Genomic DNA, 21,543 nt, shown 5'->3' with positions numbered 1-21,543 from the left:
AAAAGTAATGTAACCTGATAACTTTCCGTTACTTTTGGTTAACCTCATTATCAAATGCAAATCAAATAAATACAAGAGAAAATATATCCATCAGATGTTTTTTTATTTGAGTGTAATAGGTAAGACAACAGAACAATGTAAACTTAGAAAAAATTAAACCAAAATATTGGCCACCCAAAAAAACTACCTATAAAGTATATTTTTCTTTTAAAATGTATTGTAACAATGTTATTCTGTTAGAAAACTCCATTACATTTTTTTTTGTCAGTAAACTTTTTTGTGTCATAACTAGGTAATCCTGATCCTGTTTTATAAATGTATATGGGAGGTTTATTTATATACTCATAAGGAACATTTTAATATAGTTTTAGGTTAAGATTTTTTGTTAAATTATAACACGTAGAAGACACAGACTATACGCTTGTGTTACTTAGTTTTTTCAGGGGTGTCTACACAGAAGGTAGCATGCAGATGATGGATTATCAGAAAGATTAATGATGTGTAGAAGCTGCATTAGTTGAGAGATTCGTAAAAAGTAATTTTTGATTTATAGATTGTAAAATGATGGAAGCCACCTTCCTTTAAAGGTAAACTCTGTGAGAGGTATAAACATGGAATGTCGGTGAAGACACATCATAACAGACCAATGACCATCAGATTGTGTCAGGACCAGGGTACTGCTGCACATTTGGACCAATCAGGGTTAGAGTATGCCAGGTCAGTCAGACCCATGCAAAAGTAAAGACAGTAATGCTCTTAAATCAGTACAACAGAGAGGTGGGAGATTCAGCTTTGGACATTACAAGGACAACAGTGTCATGACATGCTCAAACAGCTGGATTTAGTGGAATTAAGTTAAATGCTACAATCGGCTTGGTCAGTCCTCTTATTCAAGATTGACAGAAGTGCCACCATGGAGCCATTTCTTTCAACTTTGGAGGAAAACTAGCTACAAGCAACATTTTCAAATACTCATTATTTCCCAGAACAATCAGAGAGTGGAACTTGCTGCCTGAAGATGCTGTCAACACACAGTTTGTGGACTGCTTCCGGCAAATGTTAAGAGACATTTAGTTGGGATTGTCAATCCCCCACTGAGCGGGATACCACTGGGTTTTGCTCAATATTCATCCAGATCCAGAGTGTTCTAGAACATTTTGGGGGGGGCAAGAGGTCATGCCAGGGTGGCATGGGAGGGCGGAAAGTACGTGGTATTTTATACTGTATAAGTTATACAGTATAAAATACCACGTACTTTCCGCACTTGTGTTAGGGCATGATTTAACAATAAATAGGTTATACAGTATAACCTATTTATTGTTAAATCATGCCCTAACACAAGTGTTCTTAATGCACAAGAGAAACAAGGTGTTCAGACAAACAAACACAAATATAGTATAAAACAGCAGAAAGTACTAATGATACCCTAGAATTCAGTTTACTGTAAGTAAAGTAAAAGTACTTAGTTATAATTAAGTACACAAATGACATCACCCATCTCTTCAGAGAGCTAAAGGTGACCTGTGCAGCAACACATTTCAATACATATTTGTCAATACTAAGAGCCGCTAGATTGTGCTGCTGTAATGGAATATGCATGGAGAATAAAAACATACCATGTGATCCAGCTGGGGTCTCATCTACCTCCTGATCCCTGCCTCTGTCCCTCTTTCTGACACTTCATCTTTATTCCTCACATACATTTCTTCTTCTTCACTAATGTCTTCATCTCCTCCTGGCTTCCTCCTGCTCTGACCCTCCTGGTCTCTTCAGTGAACTCTATTTTCCTTTTCTTCTTTCTGTTCATCCTGATCACTTCTCAGATATGTCTTTTTGTTGTTGTTTAATCACTCCAGCTACTCTGGCCTGCAAGAGTCTACTTGTGAAAAGCACTGGTACAAATGCTTGAATAGCTTTACACCTTAGGGCCATGTAGCTAATAAGTAGCATAGCCTTTATTAAATATAAAATCAGAAAGTATGTATCAATCGCACACAGGCAGCTGCGTTTAGATCCAGTTTAAGTATCCTGTTTTAATTTATCTGGCCTCATTGCTGTGATGTGTAATTTACGTGGATTTAATAGTACCGCATAGTTTAGCAAATAAAGTGATCGATCGTCTGTGTAGTATTTTGTAACAGAACGTCCCAAACAGCGACCGTCTGTTTAAACGCTATCGATTCAAACGGCAGCGTTTTATTAATATTTTGTTTCAAGCTCTCGTCCTTAGTGAAAACAAAACTATTGGAAGGGGAAATGCTCCCAGGGGAAGCTGATCCACCTTCAGGCGCTGGGACAGCTAGCTCCCTCTCTGCAGCGGTGTGAGCCACGGTCTGTGTAAAGATGATATTTAAATGATTCACTTTTAATTAATGAACTGCTTGTTTTGTTGCTTGAGAAGCTTGTGGACATAGTGTAGGTTTGTTTCTACAAGTACAGTTTTAGGGACACAAAAGTTAGGGGGGCAGCTGGGGGCAAGGTCTTACAGTGGGGGGGGGGAGGGGGGAGTCTCACAAGAAATGAGCACTGGATCTGGTGTTGACTTTAATTAATCATGATGGATACAGTGCCAGCTTACATGCAGATGGTTTATGCTCTAAGAACTCGTCCTGACCATTCACAGTTACCACCGAGAAGAGGTCAGGCATCATCGAAGGGAGTGGAGGACATACGCTCCTGACATCTTTGAACTTTGTTACTACATTGGATGCCGCTCTAGGATCTAGGCACGAACAGCTGAGACGTTATGGACAATCTTGAAGAAGAGGACTCACTGAGCAGATTTCACTCAATTCCATCCAATTCAACTGTTCAAGCTTTTCCTTGCTACTGCTCTGTCACCTGTAAGATGAATATCTCCCCTTTTCTTTGGGCTGATTCAAGAGCATCAATGTCTTTACCGCTGTAGGGTCCCAGACCAAGCTACCATACTCTAGTTGAGTGCACACCAGGGCCAAGATAGCTGTATGATTCAGTTTCTGAGGACAGCATTGTGCTCTGGTGTAAAAAGCCAAACATACATGTTGGAACATACCAGCATCACTCAAATCAAGTCTGATGGATACAAAAAAAAAACATAAACAGTGTGCTAATCGGAAAGGATAGAATCCAAACAAAACAACTTTTTTGAGAGAGTAAAATGAGTATCTGTTGTTAACATCAATCACAGTCCATAGACCCACTTCCTGCTCCAGCATTATTATCTGTGAAATTTCAGGAGTGCTCAATTTCACTATTACCTACAACCACATGGGAATTTGGACCTGATCCATACAAACCCATAGAAAAGCCTCACAAACAACACTGCAAATGAGAGTGTTGATATAAGACATAATTGCAAAGCCCTAGATTCCCTTTAATTAACACTTTTTAACACATTGGACATAAATTGTGCGCTGCAGAACTGTCCAATACTTTCAAGGTGAGGGTAAGTACAATGTTATGGTGAGTATAATGTTATCATAAATGATAGAAAAAGTGACATGATACGAGACAGACTCAAGAATAATTTCTAATAAATGGAGGACCAAAGTCAGGTTGATTTAGTAGCAAATGATTACTAATCAACAAACCTCCTCCAGTATCTGTACGAGTGCTTTGGGGATTTTACCCGTTCCATTTCTGCAAAGCATCATCGCAGCCCAGCTCACACAGCATCTCATATCAGGCCAAACCTAAGACCTGCGACACATGGGGCAGCTATAGTTTACAAGGTAGGACCACTTATCAGAGGGTTGGTGGATCGATATCCTGCAGTCCGCATGCTTGAGTATCCTTGGGCAAGATATTGAACCCAAAATTGCTCCCGAAGGCTGCGCCATCTTTGTGTGTGTTTGAATGTTTATCGATCCTGATGAGCAGTGGCACCTTGTACGATTCCTCTGCCACCAGTGTGTGAATGGGTGAATACTGGCTTGTGTCATGAAGCACTGCAAGAGGTCCTAAGAGTAGAACACACATACGGGGCGTCCCCAGTGCAGTCAACATGCCGACATGGCAAGATACTTAACCCTGAGTTGCTCCCGATGGCCAAGGGTGATGTGTGAGCAAGTTGCACTGCCCTGTGTGAATGAGGTCTGAATGGGTGAATGACTTGTAGCTTTTACAAGTGATTTGAGGGGTTGTAAATACCTGATCATGCGCTCTAGTACCAATTACCATGTACCATTAAAGACATACACGCAAAGACAGTCCTAAGAAGAAAACAAACATTTGTGAAAAATATTCTTCATGTAAATATGCATACTAGCATTCTACCAGACAATCTTTCTTTCTGTCTTACACACACATGGGACCCCCCCTCCCTCCAACACCTCCACCCAGGTCTCTGCTGGCCTCCTTTCCCAGCCAGTTCTGACAATGCTAATGATCCTCACTGGGGCACAGGATGACGGGTGACAGAGGCAGCCAGACCAGGGCTGGCTGACGATGGAGGGGAAGGGGGTGGAGATGGGAAATTAGTGTGTGTGTGTGTGTGTGTGTGTGTGTGTGTGTGTGTGTGTGTGTGTGTGTGTGTGTGTGGTAGAGAGTAGTAGTGTGGTGTGTGTGTGTGTGTGTGTGTGTGTGTGTGTGTGTGTGTGTGTGTGTGTGTGTGTGTGTGCGTGCGTGCGTGCGTGCGTGCGTGCGTGCGTGCGTGCGTGCGTGCGTGCGTGCGTGCGTGCGTGCGTGCGTGCCTGTGTGTGTGTGTGTGTGTGTGTGTGTGTGTAAGGGGTGGGGTGGAATAGGGGGTCAAGGATGGTGGTGTGCAGGCCCCTTCTCTGGTGATGTGTCGGGAGAGATGCACTATTCCAGGGCTCAACGGTAATTTATTACATTTAGGACAGGGCCTGACACCCTGAATCAGCCTCCATTCAGATCACATTGGCTGGGCTGGGTGGTGGGAGGATGTATGCAGAGGAGGGGGGAGCAGGGGGGGGTAAACACAAAGGAGGAGAGAGCAGAGAGAGGAGGAAACAGAGAGAGAGAGACTCCATGGAAATGATATGCGATGAGGAGAGATGTAGCCTGGGGCATTGTGCATGTTTTGCTTGTTTCCTTATAGTTAGTGTATTTATAATTCAAATATATGCCTTTAATAATTCACTGACGGGGCATATCAAAGGAAAGTGTGTAAAATAGTTCTGAAAAAATAGAACGTGCTGGAAATATTCAACTTCTTGAGCAACCACTTTATCAGTGTGAATAAGGAAGACAGATGATGAAGACACAGGACACTACAACTGGAGTAAAAGAGAAAAACAAATAAAAACTTGGATATTATTAAATGGGTCATTTTTTTTGTCAGTTCGATACAATTTTTATATTTTACGATTTTTATTTTTTTCCAAAATACTTAATATAATGCTATGTGTTTCGTAAAAGTGTAGTCAAGATGGATGCAAAGCTTTAAAAAATAAAATCATTTGAAGGGATTTGTTTTGTTGCATTATGGTGCATTAACACAGTCAAATGTTTTACTACTATAAAAGTATTTTAAAAAATATTACACAAATCTAAAATAATAAGAAATAAGAGGGACTGCCATATACTGTATATACTAAGATACTTAGAACATATAAATATATATATATAGACATCAATATTGCTTTGATGTTCTTATAATCATGTAATCTCTGTATTTCGACAGTATGTTGTTTTGTGTTTGCTGATTTTTACTATTACAACTGCACATTTTTGTGATTTTCCACCTTTAGTGGCTTTTAGATTATTTCAACTAATAGCACCACTCACACATAAAACATCATCAGACTTTATAAAGTTGTTCAGCGGCTACACCGTGCCGGCACCACACTAATTGCGCCGCATAAATGAACAGGTGCGGCTCAGTTGAGGCTCCCTCCGCGAGGTGAGGCCCCCTCCGCGAGGTGAGGCCCCACACAGTCTGAGTGATCTTCCTGTAGGGAGGGACGGCCCTGGTAATGTGTCACATGATTTAGATTATTTTCATTAAAAAGGGAAATGTCATTGATCAATGAAGATCATATGTGTAATTATTATTATTAATTATTATGTAATTACAGATCTGTTTTGCCTGGGCCTTCTCACAGCTTGCTTTATCTTATATTATCAGTTAACTATAAAAAGATGTGCAATATAAACTTTATTTTTGTCACTCTATCAATGCTATTACTGGCTCCTTCAATCTCTTTTTTATGTTTACTTTTTATGTATTTGATCTTATTTTTACTTATGGCAATCATCACTACACTGTACCTTTGCTGTTTCCCCCACAGAAGGATGACTAAAGGATCTCTGATTCTGATCAGCACTAACCCCTTTCTGAGACATGCAATAATAATCTGTTGTCTGCCTTGTTCATCTTTGGCAGCTACTGCTCTCAGTTCATCTTCCGTGCATGAAGAACTTGCTTCAAACAGTGACCATTATGTCGCATGTCACTTTTGTATACGAAATCACGTTATATTTGAAAAATATCGGGTCATCCTTTAGGCATAAGTCTGGACGTTGGAAGGACCACTAGGGCGCTTCATGGAGTAGAAGTTTTTAAGTCCCAACTTTTCATACCAAAATAAGCTATCATTCGCTAAAGCCTTAATGAGATGATCATTTTATATGAATATTATGCAGAGAGTAAAATGAAACATTGACTTTAATGAAATGTATTATGACAACAGATTTCACCTTGGTATTAGGTTAGTTGAAAGCAATAATATTAAGTTATATTATTAGGTTCAACTAAATATTTTTAACTAACCTAATACGGTTATTTGAATTGTGTTGACACAATACATTTAACGTTAAGTCAACATTTCTGTTTTTCCTTGTTATTTAGTCTTTGGAAGGACCAACCTCATAAAAGTATTCCGGTTAGCGGCTCAGAGGCTAAGCCTTAAAGAGCTCTGTTGATTCAAAGATGTATTGTAATGTCATATACATAACTACGGTGTGATTATACAATGAATGAAAAACAGGTTCCTGTACAGTGCAATTAAGAGACCTAAATTTTAATGAAAATAGTGCAAGCTCAGGTGGGATGAAGTTGTCCCTGAGTCTGGTGGTTTTAGTCCGGATGCTGCGGTACCGCCTGCCAGACGGCAGCAGACAGAACAGTTTGTGGCTGGGGGGGGTGGGTCTTTGTTAATCCTGAGGGATTTCTTCCTGAGCCGCTGGGAGTACAGGTCCTCCATGGATGGCAGCTCCGTCCTGGTGGTGTGCTGTGCAGTTTTCACCAGCCTCTGGGTCTTAGGGAGAGATGGTCCAGCAGGGAGTTATTCAAGAAGAGAATAACTGTCTCCGTGAAGACATCGCCCTGATAGAAATTGCATTCGATGGATTAAGTGACAAGTTACGTAACCACAAAGAGGGGCTGAATTACTTGTTTGCCCAAGTGACCATCATTCTGAAGGTTTGATACCTGCTGCACTACATGTCAGTGTGTACTTGGGTGAGACATTTGACCGAGTGGGACTTGATGAACAGGTTACTGTAGCTTCTTGAAAGGCAGCTCTGCCACCACTATGGGTCAAAGAAAGGGTCATTTTTAAGTACTTTGTCTGATAAGGTAAAAAGGCTCCAAGTGTGAATGAATTGCATTATAATGCATGCATTATAATGCAACAATAACTTAACCACCTGACAGGATATTCACTGTGACAGTTAGCAAGTTTAAAGTGTTGCAAATGCAACTCAAGCCGATTAATTATCGGAAGGAAGGAAACATTTTTGATTCAAAATCTTTAAATGCTTTAGAAAATTGTCGGTGTTAATGTTAAGCACAAATTATTTTCCAAATAATTGATCAATCAACCATTTCCTACAGAATCAATACCTACTACATAACAGCACTTTGGTCCTTTTAATTTAGTTGGGTTTGCCATCAGAAAAGAATAAATGCAGTCAAAACAGACTAGACAAAAAATAATAAAAACAGACACTGCACATTCTAGCTTTTTATATATTAATGCATATTATAGGATCAGGGTCTGATGGTCTGATCCCTAAAACAGGATGTCAGTCAAGATGACTCTTAACCCGTGAAATAATTTGACTTTATGGCAGAGAAGAGCATGATGGATACAATTACACTGAAACATTGTGTCTCTCTTTCAAATGCATAGTGTTTAAACATGTTTTCAAAAGGGATCAATCTTTTTCTTGTTCTTGTTCTTGTTCTTCCTTTTATATTTTTACTTTAACTCAATTGTTTTTGTTCATATCTTTATTTATTTGTTATCTTTTTAATTGAGTTTATTTAATTCCTTGTGATTTTATTTGTATTTTCTTATGAAACATTCTTCTCATGATTATAAATATATCTTTATTTTTTGGTCTTTTTATTACACATTACTCCTTATGTTTCACAATCTATTATTCTCAAATGACGTCACAAAACCCAGTTTCCACCGGGATGAATACAATATTTTGATTCCCTGACACATCCTATCAACATGTATTTTTCCTATAGGCTACAGAATCAATACCTTCGTCCGGGTTTATTTTGAAAGTAATGACCGGAAGTCCCCCTTTAAAGACACAGTAACTTGTCAGGGACTGGTTGCGCCCACCCTTCTCCTCCACGCTCCGTCATCAGCGTGTCCTGCAGATCAGCGCGGGCTATAAGCAACTCCCTCTCCAAGCCGCGGACAGAGAGCGTGTCGCGCAGAGACATGGACACGAGAGCGCACTGATCAGAGGACTTAGCCGCGGACCGCCAGCATTCCTGTGATAGAGACAACTGATGCTCGGAACTAACATCAAACACATTTGACAGATTAGCTCTGATCCTCCCGTTGAAGGACCAGGGCAGCGGCGTGCCACTTTACCAGTGCGCCTTTTGGCACTCGTGACGCGAGAACAAATGCTGTTTGTGATCACTTTGCTTTGATTTCAAGCGTTATTGATTTTCTACAGAACAGGACAGGATTATAACTCCCGCTTGGATTTTAAAAGTCATCTATTTCCTCAACACCAAACTTTTCTGATCGTCTGGAGATGGCGCAAAGGGTAAATCCTATATTGATGCATTTTTATTTTTTCAAATGTTTTGAACATGGGCATCGTTTAATGTATAGTTTACGCACTAATGACGTGCAGACAAGATAGAGTGTGATTAAAAAAAGCTCCTTAAGCAAGTGGTTCACCCTATAGCCTACTCATATTTTCATGTATTTTCATGAAACCCAAATGCAATGCCTTTAACGATTTAATGTACACATTTAATAATATAATGATTCACGCTTTTACCGTTGTTATTGTTTTACCTCTTCGGTCACATAATGTCATCTCCAACTCTCACCCCAGTACGATGAGCTGGCTCACTACGGAGGCGCCATGGATGGAGTCGGGGTCCCGGCCTCCATGTACGGAGACCCGCACGCCCCTCGGCCACTGCCCCAGGTCCACCACCTGAACCACGGGCCGCCCCCCCACCCGACCCAGCACTACGGAGCCCACGCGCCGCACAACATCATGCCCAGCAGCATGGGCAGCGCCGTGAACGACGCACTGAAGAGAGACAAGGACCAAATCTACGGGTATGGACACATTATTATTATTTATATTGTATTATTATTATTATTATTATTATTATTAATATTATTATTTGTATTATTTATTGTTATTATTATTGTATGTGTTTATTTTTATTATGAGAGGAACTTAACGATTGCACATGTTGGATTTAGGCACAGCGAATCATTTCACATAACAGAAAGCCAAACATTCCGCCTCAACATTTTTGTTTTTCCCTTATTTTTTATATATTAATATGTTTTTTTCATTAAAACGAAATGTCAAATACTTTTCTTTCCTGTTTTAATTATATAATTATTTTCACTGCATAAAACGAGACAAAATACCAATAGTGGTGTAAAAAAACTGTAATATCTGAAGAGGTTGTTTGCATTGGAAACAGATGAGATAATCTCCCATATCAGCGGTGCATTTCTCCTCTTGAATTAAGAAGGAATACATACATATTTGTTTCAGTTTGCAAAGCGGTGTTCTATTGTTAAACCCAGTTTAATGTGAGCTGTTATCTGCGCAGCTTTGTTGTACAGTAGGCGATAGTTCAGGCCTAACAATGGCTGCAGACTAACGGCCTGTGTTTCTGCTGCAGACACCCTCTGTTCCCGCTGCTGGCTCTGGTGTTCGAGAAGTGCGAGCTGGCGACCTGCACGCCCCGAGAGCCAGGGGTCGCGGGGGGGGACGTGTGCTCCTCCGACTCCTTCAATGAAGACATAGCTGTGTTTGCAAAACAGGTATAGGAGACGACACTTATAAGGGTGCCAATTGCGCAAATACGCAAGAAACACCTCCACATTATTTATTTACATATCATATTTCTTTTACTTGTATATGGACTCTTCCTGCACTATTTCTATTGTATTTCTATTTACTTGCACATCTCAAAACATTGTCTTGCACTATTTCATCTGTTTTATTTGTTTTATGTCCTATATGTTGCACTGTTGGAGGAGCCTGTGATTTGAGTTTTTCATTGCCAAATCTACACTGTAGCTAATGTGCACATGACAATAAAGCCTTGAAAATGATGGTGAGTCTAAAAAGTAAATCAGTATAAAAGACACTAACTGAAGCATTTTATTTATTTATTTTCTTCAGATCCGCGCAGAGAAACCTTTATTCTCTTCGAATCCAGAGCTGGATAACTTGGTAAGCATTTCCTTTTCTTTCTTTCTTTCTTTCACGTTTAATTCTCCTGTTTTCTATGTGTTGCTCTGGACTTCACAGACTGGCTCAAGGCAACCTCATCATATCTTAATTTGCCTACAGGTTTTTAAAACCAAATCATATTTACATTATGCTGGTATTGCACACAATCATAAGTATTGTGGCACCCCAGGCACCTCTCTAATAGCATTTCTCATTGTGTTATCATCTCATTTTCTTCTGGAGTTTGATTTAAAAAAATGTCTCCTTATTTTTGCAGATGATTCAAGCAATTCAAGTCTTACGGTTTCATCTCCTGGAATTAGAGAAGGTATACAGGCTATTGGCTAAGCTTTATAAATGAAAATAGTGCCATATTTAATCATATCATTGCATATAATATTGAATGATCCTGATGCTCAGACTGTGAGAATCTAAATGAAACACTGGATTTTGCAGGTGCATGAGCTCTGCGATAACTTCTGCCACCGGTACATCAGCTGCCTGAAAGGCAAGATGCCCATCGACCTGGTCATAGAGGACCGGGACGTCTGCAAGTCTGACTTTGACGACCTCTCCGGGTCCTCCACCAACCTCGCAGAACATGTGAGTCAACCTGCCTGCCCAGAATTCATAAAAAGTGTCAGTCTACATCACAGCGCTCTGTCTTAGCAGGTCTTGAGAAGCAGTAGATGCAGGAGGATTATTTGTTTTGCATAGGGCCTTATTCTGATCGTAAATTGGTCCTTACTAAAATGTTATCGTGACTACGTTGTGAGCAGTTTGGGGATGCTTTGCCACATGGAATAATATTCTGCTTTAAATCCGCTTAAATCACATACTGGAAAGTTTAAATGCTCCAGGCCTCAAAGAAAGATTCAGATTCTACAAATTGTGAAAAGTCCCTGTTTTGGTGCAAGAAGACATTGCTTCATGTTAGGAGGTCATCAAGCAAAAGGCTTGAGACTCGCTGTAGACCAATGCATTTCTCAACTTTTATTTACTGAAGCATCTATTTTTAGGATAAAATATTTACCCTTACACCAAAAGGTATTTTAACTTATTACAATATCTGATCATTCTAATGAAACAGGGTGCAGTTGTTGGGTTGGGTAAGGTCTTGGTGGCTTTAATGAAACCAAGCCTTGTTTTTCTTGGCTTACTGTTTGATGGCCTGTCAGTGCTGTGCAGAGCCTTAGCCGAAGATCTCAGCTCTGTTAAAAATAATCATAATATGGACAGTTGAGATTTATTTTTTTCACGATTATTTTGGGCCAGTTTAGCCTTAAGCTGGATTCAAACCTGTGTCCGTCACAGAAGGAACTGAGCCCCAGTAGGCCTACATGGGAACAGTACAGATGTGGTTTGAATCATATTTTAATGAGGTGTTGCAACTTTATTTATCTATTGATTTATAAGGTAGACACAATTGATGATGATGATGATGATGATGATGATGATGATGATGATGATGATGATGATGATGATGATGATGATGATGATGATGATGATGATGATGATTGTATATATAGCACAAAGTGCAGCTGCAAGTGCTGTGTTTGCTGTTGGGCTTCAGTCCCCTCTCAGCCAATAGGATTATTATAGCGACAGTGCGGGGGCTCTTTGTCAGGCGCCCCCCCTGCTGTGGGCTTTACACAGTCCTTCCTACTTTTGGCACCTGTGTTCAAAGAAACAAATTCAGATGTTGAAGTGATTGCGAGTTACAGTGTAGCATCAGCAGTGTTGGACCCTATAGGTTTATCGACACAATGCTATAACTCAGACTGAAAACTGAAAACTTTATATTTTAATGTTTCATGTTGGATAGCGGTTCTAGTATCATTCCCTTTTTATTTGAAGGGAAATGCCTCCATAGATGGTAGACTGTAATCTGAGCTCTGGTTCTACATTTTTTAATGGAGTAATGTGTTTTAGTTGATCTTAATCCTTTTTTAAATATTCAGGATGCGGATAATATGTGTAACATTTGAAAAAAAGCTATATTTTCTGTAAAATGAATGTCAAGGCTACTTAAAGATCTCTTGAAAATAGAATAAAAAACTAAGGATGCACCGAATATTCGGCCACCGAAAATTATCGGCCGAAAATGGTTAAAAAGGCCCTTTCGGCTTTCGGCCCCCTCGAGAAATGTCAGCTGAACACGTTTTACAAATCGTAATCCGCGCCTCTTTCTCTGATATTTTGAAATATCTCCAAGCGGCAGACATGTTGGCTGTGAGCCAGCCGCGAGCATGGTCGCGCGCCGTGCTTGTCGCCGCGTTTTGATTACGTCATCACAACAACACGTTAGGTTACCAAACTTATAGGTGCATTTGTTGTTGTTCAAGGCCTGGCTGTTACAGTCTTTATTTACACTATTTTGTTGTAGGCCTACTGGCCTAGATGTTTATGCAGTTTTAAAGCACCTTGGCTTTGTTCTGAATGCACTTTGTTGTAGTTATCCTACAGAGAAAAGAAAATGCACTTGACTTGGAATTAATGTACTGTATGCATTCAAAAGTGCTGAATAAATGTTTTATGGACCCATAATAGTGATTATTATTTAAGTTAAGTTTTGCCATAATCATATATTTTTCCATAATCAGGCAGCTGAACAACATTGGTAAAAAATGTATACATTATATATATATATATTTCTATTAATCATTTTCGGCCTTTCGGCATTCGGTTTTCGGCCATCTTTTTCCTATTTTCGGTATCGGTTTCGGCCAAGAATTTCCCATTCGGTGCACCCCTATAAAAAACGCTTTGGTTCAAAAAGAATTATGTAACCTAGCACTATATTACGTGCCAGAAAAGAGGCTATAAAACCCTGGCTTAAAGGCTGTTTTAGTTGGACTTTTTTTTAACAAAACAAGATACAAGATATAGTCTGGAGCTTTAGTGGAAGCGTCAGCATGGACTTTGGTTATTTCATCAACATACATTTTCTTTGTTCTTGAGAATGCATCAAGCAGCCACACACAGTGCACATGTTTTACGTGTGTGTGTGTGTGTGTGTGTGTGTGTGTGTGTGTGTGTGTGTGTGTGTGTGTGTGATTGTGGTGATTGTGTGTGTGGTGTGTGTGTGGTGTGTGTGGGTCTGTGTGGTGTGTGTGTGTGTGTGTGTGTGTGTGTTGGTGGATAGTCAGCCCTGCTCAGCTGAATGTGATAGGATTACACTCTCAGCTTGCTGTATTAGCCTTCCGTGCCTACAGGATGTGTATGCATAATGGGATGTGCCGCCCGCTCTCCTATGTACAAAGAATGCACATACATCGTGTGTAATCGTAATGCATGTAACGTTAAGTGTACTTGTGACAGTGACAAGTAGGCTTGGGACAATTAATCTATCAACAGAGGGACTAAAGGCATTGCGGTTTGAGTTTAAAGTATGTTTGTGTGTAAAAACCGACATGTGATCATACGTTGATGGCCATAGGCCAGGTTCTATTCCTTAGTCACGGTAAAGGCTTCATTTGCCTGAAAGACCTGATTTGTTCACTTTTTTATCCCAGCAAAAAATCCCAATTGAACATATACTCTTATTGCGAGAGTTCCTGCAAATGTCAATCTACCTCAATCAGAAGTCCAGCAGTTAAGAATTGTATGTTTTGTAGTTCCAAAGTTTTAAACAGTAAGAAAACTAATTGAGGGCTAATTATTTTCTAGAAACAAATAACAGAGCCATAAGAACTGCCTTGATGTATCAAAGTTATTTATATTGGAGATTATAAAATATATACACCTAAGGTTGGTACAAGATGTAATTTGATTAATAAGCTATCAACACTTTCATCATTTTTTAGCCAGTGCCTGATGGTTTATCAATAGTTATGACATTTCAACCCATGTCCTGATTACAGAGAAATATGGGTACCACTTTACAATTAGATACCTATAAAGGATTCATAAAAGGGTATAATTAAGTTAAGGCATTAGGCTGTAAACACTTTATTCATCATTAAGAACCATTTATAAATCAGTTCTAACATAGTTTTCATACATCAACACAGGCTCACTATTTGGCAAGATGACTAAGCCTTATATTGGCTACTTAGCGAGAATCAACTCAGTGAGCAACAGATACCAATGATGCTGGCTGATGAAGAAGACAAAGTAAGCTAAGTAGCCAATATAAGGCTTAGCAGCACAGATAAATGTGGGCTCACTATTTGGCAAGCAACCAGTCACAGTTGCCCTGTTTATCTCATGTCCTATAAAAGCTTATTAATGATTTATAAAGTGTTCACAACCTAATTAATAAATGAATTACAAACTATCCATAAACACTTTATAAGGGTAGTCTTATTGTAAAGTGGTACCGAAATAGGATTACATATTAGATAGATATATAGATCTTTATTTGTCATTGTACAGGTACAACGAAATTACAATGAACTCAAGGTGCCAACAATTATATTGTTCCTGCTGATAATATTATGCAATAATGATCTGTTGACAGAATCAAAGCAAGGACCTTAACCCTAACCCTAACTGGTCATTGCTTAGAGACATTCAGACCAACTCCTATGCTCAACAGAAGCAGCCTAACACACTGGGATAGTGAACTTTGCATACAACTATACATCAGGAATATGTAACGACACAAACAGCCACAGGTCTTTTAGGTGAGGGCACAGAAAAACAACTCTGAACAGTAAACAGTAAACCCCAACCCTAACCCCAACCCTAACCCTAACCCTTACTATCCCTAAAAGTAACCCAAATTAAGTCATTATATTAACCTAAGAGCGATTCTAGCCAATTGCTTAGCTGGCAGATTAATAATGGTTTAATCCCACCCAGTTTGAGTCGTGATTTTGCTCCAAAAACATACCTCTAATCACAATATTTGCCATGTTTGGAAAAAAAGATGTGTATACTATTATTAGTACATTTACTATCTTTAGTTTGCTGCTGTCTTTACGAGAGTTTCCTGGATAACAAAGAGAGGACATGTGCCACTGTATAGTTAACACAAGCATACATCTTTGGTAGAATTATCTTCATTTGTGAATGAATCTTATACACATTCAGATCCTGGCAGTACACTACTTTCCATTTCTGTTAATTGGATTTTAACAGATGGGGTGTTGAGAAATAAGACCTTCATTAGCTTGATAAACGTGGAAACATATGGCGCCTCTTTGAGTAGCTGTGTGTACTTAGGAGTTGTAATTATTGGGTGGCTGGGTAAGAAAAGAAGGGCCATCATTGAGAGGCCTCGTTCACACTGCGCCATTGTCCCCACGCTTCTTGTTGTCATCTGCCGAGCTCTTCATCTGATCACCATCCGGCAAACAGCTGACGCAGAGAGGCTGAAGAGGCAGATCTGCTGTTTGGTTTGGGCTCAGGCTGTCTGAGTGGCCAGGCCCATCAGCACAATAAATACAGGGTCTGTCCCCGACTCAGGTCACAGAAACATCCAGACTCAGAAGGGTGCACATACTGCAGGTTTACCACTCCATGCTCTAAAGACTTGCTGATTCTCTTTCGGAAACTACATTTGAAGCTCATTTTGCAACAGAATGGTAATGTCTTCGATTTTTGACAATTTCCTACACTGAACAAACTGAAACATTGACTTAACTTAACATATTTCACATAACTGTATTAGGTTAGTTGAAAGGAATAATATTACGTTGAACTTACATTATTTGTATTTATACTTAATATTATTGCTTTCAACTAACCTAATACAGTTATGTGACATTTGTTGACATAATACATTTAATTGAAGTCAACATTTCTGTTTCTTCAGTCCATGCTAATCAAGAAGCTGTCTTTGTGTCTTTGGGAAACTGCATAATGGACCTCATACTGGACCCTAATGGACCTTCCTCATCTTTTTCCCCCTGTCCTCTCTTCTTCTCCCCTGTTTCCTTATCTCCTGTCTCCTGGTGTGTGGGCCTCTTCCTGACCTCAGAACCCAGCGTCCTGGAGAGACATGGATGACGCCCACTCCACGCCCTCTGTGGGCACCCCGGGTCCGTCCAGCGGGGGACACGTCTCTCAGAGCGGGGACAACACCAGTGAACTCGGTAAGAGCCTCCTGCGTCCTCTTTCATATCAAAGCTTTGACTTTCCTGTGACCTCTCTCTGAGGCAGGGTGACTGGGGGGGGGATCCTTTTCAAGAAAGGTCATGCACTCATTTAACTTAATCACTTTATCTTGATTGCATTGATAGACACAGATCATCTGAAGCCAGGCAGGGATTTAGTCTTACTGTAACCCTGACATGCATCAATCTGCAGCTGAAAGAATTCGCTGATAAATGTCTTCCTGTTTGCTGAAAACTGCAGTTGCCTCAGGAAATTGCTAAGTATTTTGTTTTTCAAAGGAAACTGTATATCTGTGAGCCATTTGATTATACATGTATATCTTCTGTATATACCAATAGGCTTTTGGCTGAGTGCTACAGGTATGGGAAAGTAAAAAAGTATCAAGATAACTTCTACCAATCAGGACAGAAAGGCATTTATATATTTGTATGCAAGGTTAGGAGTCCAAGCAACATTGTATCATATAGGAAAACATTTACATTGTAAATACCAAATCATTCTTAAAAACTGGTAAAAAAAACAGTCATTTTAGATTCAATGCTTGCAAGTTTGACTACTTTTTACAGCAACAAATGGAAACAAATGCACAAAAGATTCTCTACTCTCCCCTAAAGTGTAATCCTGGTGGAGTCATTCTTCTAAATTGTTTCTATAGAACATTTATTTGGTCATGATTTGATTTATCACACCTCTTATTCTAATACCTCTGCTACAGGCTTGATTACGAAACAATCTCAGAACAAACGCAGTGTTGATTTTGACTTTTTTAATGGGATTTGTTGACAGTAAGAAAATGATTTATACTTTGATGTAATAAAAACATCAACAGGTCTATTCATGTTGATTTTAACATGCAATTGTGGCTACAATTTTATGGTCTCAATTATAGGTCAGTTAGTGCTGATGAAGAGATGTCTGCTGGTATTATCTGCCACTGTCCCTGATATATAATTCAGCCGCTCCTTCTTGTGTCACCCGGGTGTTCCTGCGCTTAATGTGATTTCTGATGTGCTAATTGGAGGCTATAAGGGTTTTATGGCTTGTTTTTGTTTTTCTCCCCTTTGGGCGCAGTAAAAATAGAATGGACTTTAAAGCAACTTTCCACCCTGTGCCCATCAGGCATCAAGGAGCAGAGCATTGCAGAGAACAATAGGAGGATGCTTTGCAAGACAAGAGAAACTCAGGATTAAGAGACATCAGAAAGAGATCTTTTGAAAATGATTCAACCTTCCCAACTCAATTCAAGTCACCCTCAGAATTTGACATGTTAGTTTTGGTAAATCTTAATCCAACCATTCAGTTTCCATGTGTATGTTGAGGCGAGCCGAGAAAGGCCACAGGGTGAATAGCTTCTTTCCTTTAGGCTTCTTTTAAACAACAGAGGGGGAAAACCCAAGGTCCCTGCCCTTTTGACCTGCGGGAGAATGCATAGGGGATGGGAGTGCAGAATGCCCCCTGAAGGGATGTAAGGACAGAGTACTTTATGTATGAGGAACAAAGGGAGAGAAGAAGGCAGAATGATCAGAGCTGTGGTTGCTGCTCCAGGATCTGCTGCATGCTACCTGCTGCTTCTCCCCTGGCCTCTCTGCCTTGTTTCCAGTCTATTCTCATGCCGGGGAAGACAAACACACACCCTGAAAGGCCCAAAAAGGACAGTTAGAGGCGTGTCATGCTAATCTCATTTGGAGCAGGTAGATGGCCTCTATTGAGTTGTAAGATAGGGGTCATATGGAGATCATCACATGTTTAGGGGAGTTTGATGCTTTGAAGAAATCTGAAGCAGAGTAGTTTATTAACTCCTGAGGAAGTTGGGTTTTGTGACAGTTGCTCCATGTTAGAATTAAATAAATAAAATGGAATACAAATATTTAAATATAATGAAATGTAAGATAGGAAGTTACAGTAAAGCATTGACATTTTCAAGAAATTGCATTCATATTAGGGCTTAAACATTTGGAAAAACAAACTAATAGCGATTATTTTTGAGTGATGTTGCAATTGCGATACTATTTAGTAAGTAGTTACTATCATAGTTGATCTTTAATAACATCTGTACCAAACACAAATAAATGCCAGGATATCTCTGCAGCTCCACAGTACTTTATTCAAAAAGGCTATTTAAACACTAAGCCTTTTGACAAATGCTTACTGTGAATTGAATATTGCACTATTCCATATTGCTATTTCGATCAAATCTGATTCATTGTGCAGCCCTAATTCATATGGCACCAAACTGCAATAACAAAAACCGGATCCAATTTAATTGCCAGTGCAGGAAATAGTGTGCCGTTGTGTAAATTTGAAGAAGTTGGATGGTCATCATGCTTCACGTGGGCCATCACAAACAACAGTGTGACATCATGATCACGATGTCCTCAAAATACTTCATCCAAAATCATTATTAAAGTTACAAATGTAATGTCACTCCAACAGAGCACAGGAAGTCATTGTTGAGCTTGTTCTAGTGGCATGTTAGTAATGCTTCCATGGTCTGATGCAACCTTTTAAAAGCCACTGTCATTAGGGAACACTTCAGTGGTGGTGATGTGGCTCCCAGCCCAGCTAACCACAAGTAGAGGATCCACGATGTGTTGCTGGTGGTTTGGGCTGAGGCTCCTCTGAAGCTCACAGGTTTTGGTTGTTGCCTTGTAAGCTGTGTGATATGCAGAGAGGGCTCTCTTTGATAGCTCAACCCCCAGGGTGACGGCTGTTGACCACAGCAAAAGGGGGCTGGGCTCTTCAAGGAATGTGTGGAAGGGGGGAGAACAGGGGGGGGCTGGAGATGTCCATCACAAAGACTCAAATAAAACAAAAGGCAGTGGGAGTGACTCGGAAATATCCTGCACATTCGCGTTGAGAAATGAGATGTGAGGAACAGGATGTGTTGCATCTTTTTGTCACATCCAGAGCCCGCGGTCAGGGGCAGGAATGTGGGGAGGTGGAGGTGCTGACATGCCGATGACATCACAGCTCCACTGACACCGCGGGCTAATGTCCCTTTAGCATCTGTCATGCTGTGGATGTCAGAAATGTTTCAAAAGGGAGCGAAGAGAAAGGGATGAATGCTGGGTGTAAAGGGAAAGAAATGTGCACATTGTTGTGAATCCTCCCGCTGAAAACAAGTAATTATTTACTGAAAAACAAAGGATAAATAGCTGTATTTGATGTACTTAAAGTCTGATGTCTGGTAGGCTTGTTTGGTCTTCACCATTATTTTAGGGTATCTTTTTAGTACATTGTTAGCGAAATTTATTGTTTTAACCCCAATGCATTGGATGGGGATGGAATTTCATTTGTGCAGGGTTAGGGTTAGGGTTTTCAATGCCGTCAATATCACATACGTACTTCTGTTCAACTACAGATTCAAGTAATATTTCTATTTTAACCAATCCTTTTAAACCAAATTATGAAGGTTTTGTTACATAAAAAAACTAAACAGGGAGTCAGTTTTTCTCCAAAGAATCAAATTCATGACCTGTCGTCCGCTCTACAATTCTTGTGTATGCCCAAATTAGATTTTCCCATATATTTATATAAATCCCTGCCCAATAATGCCCTTAAATTTGATACATCTCTAAATGACAAATGCAAATAAATTCAATTTGTATTGGATTTATAAATCAAGCTATTTGATGATGCCAGCATGCAAACTGCTTGCTTTAAAGAGTTGCATCTTCCCATCAGCTGCTTCTTATCGTCATGTTTCTCAAACAGAGGATGCCTCCTGTCTTGGAACCCTTCCAGACTGCTCCATTCAGAGTTGTGTATCATGTCTAATAAGGGGAGGAGCCCCGAGGTGTCACTGATGATGGATCATGCCCCGCTGAGCTCATTAGACAGGCTGCGCTGGCTTTGCATCACTGATGTAGCGGAGAGCCGCAATCAGTTCGGCTAGCCACTCCGCACTCCGTTTTACGGACGCTTCATCCACCAATACCTCAGCCAGTAGCAACAGAGCACAGAGTGAAGAGGAGACGAGAGAGGAAATAAAGCCTTTCAAATGTCAAGAGTATGCAACACATTCATCCCTGCATGTGCATTCATAGATTTTCATTTTCTTGAACATTTGAAAAAGAAACATCAATTGAAGACACATATAGTAGCCTATGTAATAAATAACTTATTAAAAAATATATTATTGTCTCTTTATGTATCAGAACGAGAATACTTTATTAATCCTGGGAGAAGTTGGTATCCGTGACAGTTGTTCCATTTGGAATGCATTTTTTTTTAAATATGTATTTATTATACAATTCATCATAAAAAGTATTTATGTAAAATAAGAACTTAAATCATTGAGAATACAAATAAGAATTTAAATAAGAATATAATTATTTTAATAAGAATAACATACACTAAAAATACAATAAAACAAAGATATTTATAGTATTGCACTACAACAGGTATATTACAATATTTACAGCAGTGTATTGGTATCAATAAATGCTAAATTGCACAGTTTAAAAGAGTTTAGCTTGCTGATGGTGAAGTAAGACCTGTACATACATCATAATCAGCCCCGAGGCAAAGATTTTACATAGCTCAAAAAGCCACAATGTTTAATTGAGAAAGAGATTCTTTATCAAAATGAAGCATTCTTCTTCAAATGTAGCAAAATGAAGACGTAGATTTCTGTAGTGTTTATAATATCAAATGGCAAAAAAAGGAAACAAATATTAACACTGAGATGGAATGGTCTAGAATAGAATAGAGGTATATGAGCAGCAGAGGCTGGAAGAGTAGGAAGACCCTTCATATCTTGAGGTGCTGTTTTTGTGAGTGTGTTTTCTTCATAGCCCCGGGGCAATACTCCAGCCATCCCTGCGGTAATGCCCTCCATCTCCC

The 21,543-nt window shown here is 39.6% G+C and overlaps 1 protein-coding gene across 1 annotated transcript in view; it reads left to right on the top strand.

Annotated features, from left to right (window-relative positions):
* Positions 1–8,952: 8,952 nt before the first annotated feature.
* Positions 8,953–21,543, top strand: part of LOC104954250 (homeobox protein Meis2-like) — a gene marked incomplete at its 3' end in the record, with an annotated part of 15,248 nt that continues 2,657 nt past the window's right edge. The window contains exons 1-7 of the mRNA XM_010781328.1: positions 8,953–8,964; positions 9,262–9,494; positions 10,079–10,220; positions 10,585–10,635; positions 10,913–10,963; positions 11,092–11,238; positions 16,562–16,676. Of these exons, the coding sequence (XP_010779630.1) occupies positions 8,953–8,964; positions 9,262–9,494; positions 10,079–10,220; positions 10,585–10,635; positions 10,913–10,963; positions 11,092–11,238; positions 16,562–16,676 (751 nt within the window). The remainder of the gene's footprint in view (positions 8,965–9,261; positions 9,495–10,078; positions 10,221–10,584; positions 10,636–10,912; positions 10,964–11,091; positions 11,239–16,561; positions 16,677–21,543) is intronic.

Source organism: Notothenia coriiceps, unplaced genomic scaffold, assembly GCF_000735185.1.
Source record: "Notothenia coriiceps isolate Sejong01 unplaced genomic scaffold, NC01 NC01_scaffold00023122, whole genome shotgun sequence".
Taxonomy (NCBI): Eukaryota; Metazoa; Chordata; class Actinopteri; order Perciformes; family Nototheniidae; genus Notothenia; species Notothenia coriiceps.
Note: the sequence above shows the minus strand (reverse complement) of the source record. Positions and strands in the feature narration are given on the sequence as shown.